Below are 5,424 nucleotides of genomic sequence, written 5' to 3' on the forward strand. Positions count from 1 at the left end.
TGCAATGAAGTATCTATCCTATCCATTCCTATCCAAATGAAAGTATTCCTATCATTTTAAATGATCAGAATGTAATGTAAGGGGTTCTTGTAAACCAATCACAGCGCTCACTCAGCGGTCTGATGCAGAAGAATAAATCAGCCTTTTACACACACTCCGCCTGTGCTGATATATATAGTGGAAACCCCCACTTTGCCCACAGTTTTTAGAGGAAAACAGACGTATAAGAACAGACTGCTGAAATGCTACTATAAATGCGATGAAAAATATTCTACTAACGGCAAGTGATTCGGTCGAAAGGAGAATACAAAGAAGCATGGTATGCATCTATTATGAAACTTTGCATTTCATTTAACCTTTTTGGTTCAATATAAATCTTTTAATTGGGCAATTAAGTGGCTTTTTTTATCGTTCAGACTAGATGTGTTGTGTACACAGATGTTTTGATACATCTTTGGTTGATATTGGGTAAGTGAATACTACATTCATCATCCATTCAGAATTTAATAAATTTGAGAAATACATTTAGCTTTTGATGTCCAACATTTTAGTGAGTGTTGAAGGATGGACGTATCACTGGAAGGAGAACGAGAAAATGACCTGGAATGAGACAAGGGGGTGGTGTCAAAGAGAATACACAGACATTGTGATGGTCCACAATGAAAATGTAACACGCTTCCTTGAAAAAAATTTGCCTGAAAAATCTTCATCTCCTTACTTCTGGATTGGAATGAAAAAGATCAATGACATTTGGACGTGGGCTGCCAATGGACAGAGTGTGGACAATGAAAACTGGGCACCCACTGAGCCCAACAACAACAATGCAGATGAGAACTGTGTGGAATTATACACCAACACAAACAATAAAGGAAAGTGGAATGATGACAGCTGTGAACATAAAAAGCATCCTTTATGCCAGAAATGTAAGAAGTTGCAGATGAAAGATGCCTTACTTGTTTAATTAGTTTAATAATTTCCAGATAGAAACCATATTTTTTATTTTAAAAACCTTGAGTCTAATAGAGATGTTTCTGAGAGAGAACATTTGAGTGTTTTAAATAGTCCAGAAAGGATGTTATGAAGGATGTTTTATAAATCTGTGTAAATTCTTTCCTGCAGCACAGTGTCCAAACAATTGCACTGATAGACAGTACTGCGTAGAACAAGTCAACAACGTCACCTGTGTGTGTAAAACAGGCTTCTCTGGGCCAGAGTGTGAAACAGGTCAGAACAAACACTTCAACAGAAGTGAAATATATTATTATTTAATAGCAGTTCTTAGCTGGTGGCTCAAGACCCGGGTCTGTTCTGATGGGGTCAGGGAAAAAACTATGTTTAATGGACAAAGTTATATATAATCCTGGATGTACTGTATTATTTTATGATAATCTTTACTTAAAATAATATTTCACCCAAAACTGCAAATTTTCCATATTGGGTGAACTACTCCTTTAAGACATTTCTTGATCATGCAGTCTTTTTCTCTCTGTCTCTCCAGTCGTTTCTTGTGAACCACTCTCTGCACCACCACATGGCTGGATGCAATGCTCCGGTCCGTATGGGAATCATTCACTCAACTCAGATTGTACATTTTCTTGTGTTGGTGGTTATAAACTGAATGGTAAAGATGAGCTCAAATGCAATTCCTCCGGTGCATGGAACGCACCACCACCTTCATGTGCAGGTGCAATATGTACAGTCTTGTTCAAAATAATAGCAGTACAATGTGACTAACCAGAATAATCAAGGTTTTTAGTATATTTTTTATTGCTACGTGGCAAACAAGTTACCAGTAGGTTCAGTAGATTGTCAGAAAACAAAAAAGACCCAGCATTCATGATATGCACGCTCTTAAGGCTGTGCAATTGGGCAATTAGTTGAAAGGGGTGTGTTCAAAAAAATAGCAGTGTCTACCTTTGACTGTACAAACTCAAAACTATTTTGTACAAACATTTTTTTTCTTCTGGGATTTAGCAATCCTGTGAATCACTAAACTAATATTTAGTTGTATGACCACAGTTTTTTAAAACTGCTTGACATCTGTGTGGCATGGAGTCAACCAACTTGTGGCACCTCTCAGCTGTTATTCCACTCCATGATTCTTTAACAACATTCCACAATTCATTCACATTTCTTGGTTTTGCTTCAGAAACAGCATTTTTGATATCACCCCACAAGTTCTCAATTGGATTAAGGTCTGGAGATTGGGCTGGCCACTCCATAACATTAATTTTGTTGGTTTGGAACCAAGACTTTGCCCGTTTACTAGTGTGTTTTGGGTCATTGTCTTGTTGAAACAACCATTTCAAGGGCATGTCCTCTTCAGCATAGGGCAACATGACCTCTTCAAGTATTTTAACATATGCAAACTGATCCATGATCCCTGGTATGCGATAAATAGGCCCAACACCATAGTAGGAGAAACATGCCCATATCATGATGCTTGCACCTCCATGCTTCACTGTCTTCACTGTGTACTGTGGCTTGAATTCAGAGTTTGGGGGTCGTCTCACAAACTGCCTGTGGCCCTTGGACCCAAAAAGAACAATTTTACTCTCATCAGTCCACAAAATGTTCCTCCATTTCTCTTTAGGCCAGTTGATGTGTTCTTTGGCAAATTGTAACCTCTTCTGCACATGCCTTTTTTTTAACAGAGGGACTTTGCGGGGGATTCTTGAAAATAGATTAGCTTCACACAGACGTCTTCTAACTGTCACAGTACTTACAGGTAACTCCAGACTGTCTTTGATCATCCTGGAGGTGATCATTGGCTGAGCCTTTGCCATTCTGGTTATTCTTCTATCCATTTTGATGGTTGTCTTCCGTTTTCTTCCACGTCTCTCTGGTTTTGCTCTCCATTTTAAGGCATTGGAGATCATTTTAGCTGAACAGCCTATCATTTTTTGCACCTCTTTATAGGTTTTCCCCTCTCTAATCAACTTTTTAATCAAAGTACGCTGTTCTTCTGAACAATGTCTTGAACGACCCATTTTCCTCAGCTTTCAAATGCATGTTCAACAAGTGTTGGCTTCATCCTTAAATAGGGGCCACCTGATTCACACCTGTTTCTTCACAAAATTGATGACCTCAGTGATTGAATGCCACACTGCTATTTTTTTGAACACACCCCTTTCAACTAATTCAACTAATTGCCCAATTGCACAGCCTTAAGAGCGTGCATATCATGAATGCTGGGTCTCATTTGTTTTCTGAGAATCTACTGAACCTACTGGTAACTTGTTTGCCACGTAGCAATAAAAAAATATACGAAAAACCTTGATTATTCTGGTTAGTCACATTGTACTGCTATTATTTTGAACAAGACTGTATGTCAAAGTTATGATTCTGTGTTTACATCAAAATGTATTTTATTATGTAAATATATGCATGGAAGATTAAGTTTTTATGTTTTTCTGTTGTAGCGGAGTGTTTTCCCATTCTTTTGTTTGGTGGTGGATTGCTGAACTGCACTGAAGGACATGACAGCATCAGATCTGCCTGTAGAGTACAGTGTCCACCTGGTCACCTGCTGCTGGGTTTTGTTGAGTTCACCTGCAGAGCTGATGGCACATGGGAGTCTTCCTTTCCACTAATGTGTGCAAGTGAGGAGTTTGCTTTTTTAGTTGTGTGCCACAGATATCGAATATAATGAGAGCAGCATACTGTATAATAATAGTGGGTAATAATGAGGGTGTTTAATTTGTATTATTTAGATTTGTTTAAATAATTAAAAAATATTTTTATAGAAACCATATACAATAAATATTCAGGGAACTATAATATTATAATGTTACTATACCACTAAGCTGCTATTTGAACTCCATCGGAGTATGCGGTCATATTTATTTAACAAATTCATATATTTAGAATAGAATATAATGTCTGTGATTGAACATATTGAGGTTTTGAGGAGCATTATCCATGTTTGAACCCCATAGTTAAATTAAAAAATAAATAAATTTATTTATTAGGCTATTTTTAAATGGGAGAAATGTGCGGGATAAGAAAAAGCATTTTATACAAAACATAGACATAGCAATGTAATCTTAGCAATATTATAATTTTAAATGTAAATATTTTGTCAAGAAAATTAATTCTTTATATGTTGTTATATCTTTCCTCAGGTTATGTCCATTTTCTAATTGCTCTTTTGGCATCTGTTGTCATCTCTGTGTTTTGTGGCTGTTTATTTTGTTGCTCCAGCTGCAGAAGGAGTGAGTATACAGTGGATTTTTGAAGAGTATATCAAATATCAAACAATTAATTGCAAAGATATAGGTATATATATATATATATATATATATATATATATATATATATATATATATATATATATATATATATATATATATATATATATATATATATATATATAGTTTTTTTTTTTTGTAGGTAAAAAGGCAGTGAGGTAAATCATTTTAATTGTTAAATTAAGTTTTCGAGCCAGTTTCATCTATTGTATTGTAGATGGAAAGGTCACAGAAATCTTATTCCTCCATGTTTTCTTACAGAACTCGACCAGAAACAGTGAATCCAGCATTTGAAGCAGAACACACACCACTAGAGGGCCCTCTCTGTTCAGCATAAACATTTCTAACCTGGATGTCTAAACTGAGTCTGACTCAAACTTTTTATTTTTAGAGACAAGCTTTGTTTGTACAAATATGAAATATTCAATAAATGAAAGTCAATAATCTGTCATGTTTTGCTCAGAAATGCTTGTTGTTCCATGGACTGTGTTGTTCACTGTTGCTGTACAAAAAACAAATAAACAAACAAAACCTTAACAACAGTTTGAGCTGGAGAATGTGACATTAAAAATCATGATTGTGTTTATGGCATTAAACAACAGTCACTGTTGTGCTGGTTTTCCTTTTAAAGCTGCGGTAGGTAACTTTGGACGATCTAGCGGTTAATAAACAGAACTGTAGCTGAACATCGTAGCCAAAACTACTTCTCTCTGTTTATGTCTATGAAGAATCACAAAGGTACTGGGTTACTCCGCCGTGGTACCCCCGAAGCAATCTAAAATAGTCCGAATATAAACACTTATTATAGGTGCACCCTAGTGATTCAGGACAAGCAAAAAACACGGTTTGGAAAATGGATTCATGTACTCGCTTATTATATACATTTTTCTACATTTTGAACACAAACAAAGTTACGGACAGCAGCTCTGATTGGTTGTTTCTTAACGGGAGTGGATGAATTTCAGCAAATGGCAATAGGACCACTGGGAGGAGCCAGAGGAGCTTGATTTTTTCACAGATTATCTGTCTCATATTCTACTGTCAGGACATAATGACAGGTTTAACAAATATGTAAAAAATATATTTTTTACAAAAGTTACCTACTGCAGCTTTAAGGGTGAGCATGACAGATTTTGGTTGGGGGCTCAGTGAAATAAAGACAGAAAATGACAAC

General features: G+C 36.1%; 1 protein-coding gene across 3 annotated transcripts; it reads left to right on the forward strand.

Moving 5' to 3' along the window:
* The first annotated feature begins 207 nt into the window (after positions 1–207).
* Positions 208–4,696, forward strand: LOC113062736 (L-selectin-like). Of its 3 annotated transcripts, none has more exons than XM_026232697.1 (9): positions 208–319; positions 417–468; positions 552–923; positions 1,120–1,224; positions 1,499–1,552; positions 3,423–3,602; positions 4,125–4,214; positions 4,393–4,408; positions 4,512–4,696. In XM_026232697.1, exons 1-9 carry the CDS (start codon positions 260–262, stop codon positions 4,585–4,587), a joined length of 1,005 nt encoding a protein of 334 aa, XP_026088482.1. In that variant the 5' UTR covers positions 208–259; the 3' UTR covers positions 4,588–4,696. The 3 variants fall into 3 exon arrangements, with proteins under 3 accessions (XP_026088482.1, XP_026088484.1, XP_026088483.1); XM_026232699.1 differs by having other exon boundaries at positions 439–468; XM_026232698.1 differs by lacking the exon at positions 4,393–4,408.
* The last annotated feature ends 728 nt before the right edge of the window (positions 4,697–5,424 follow it).

This window comes from Carassius auratus, chromosome 45 (assembly GCF_003368295.1).
Source record: "Carassius auratus strain Wakin chromosome 45, ASM336829v1, whole genome shotgun sequence".
NCBI lineage: Eukaryota > Metazoa > Chordata > Actinopteri > Cypriniformes > Cyprinidae > Carassius > Carassius auratus.

What these genes read in the sequence shown, in the direction of transcription:
- LOC113062736 (XM_026232697.1), top strand. Translation starts at nt 260, where the DNA reads ATGAAAAATATTCTACTAACGGCAAGTGATTCGGTCGAAAGGAGAATA. An exon ending in ACATCTTTGGTTGATATTGG is followed by an intron (nt 469 to 551) that starts GTAAGTGAATAC and finishes CCAACATTTTAG; the next exon opens with TGAGTGTTGAAGGATGGACG. An exon ending in CTTTCCACTAATGTGTGCAA is followed by an intron (nt 3,603 to 4,124) that starts GTGAGGAGTTTG and finishes ATCTTTCCTCAG; the next exon opens with GTTATGTCCATTTTCTAATT.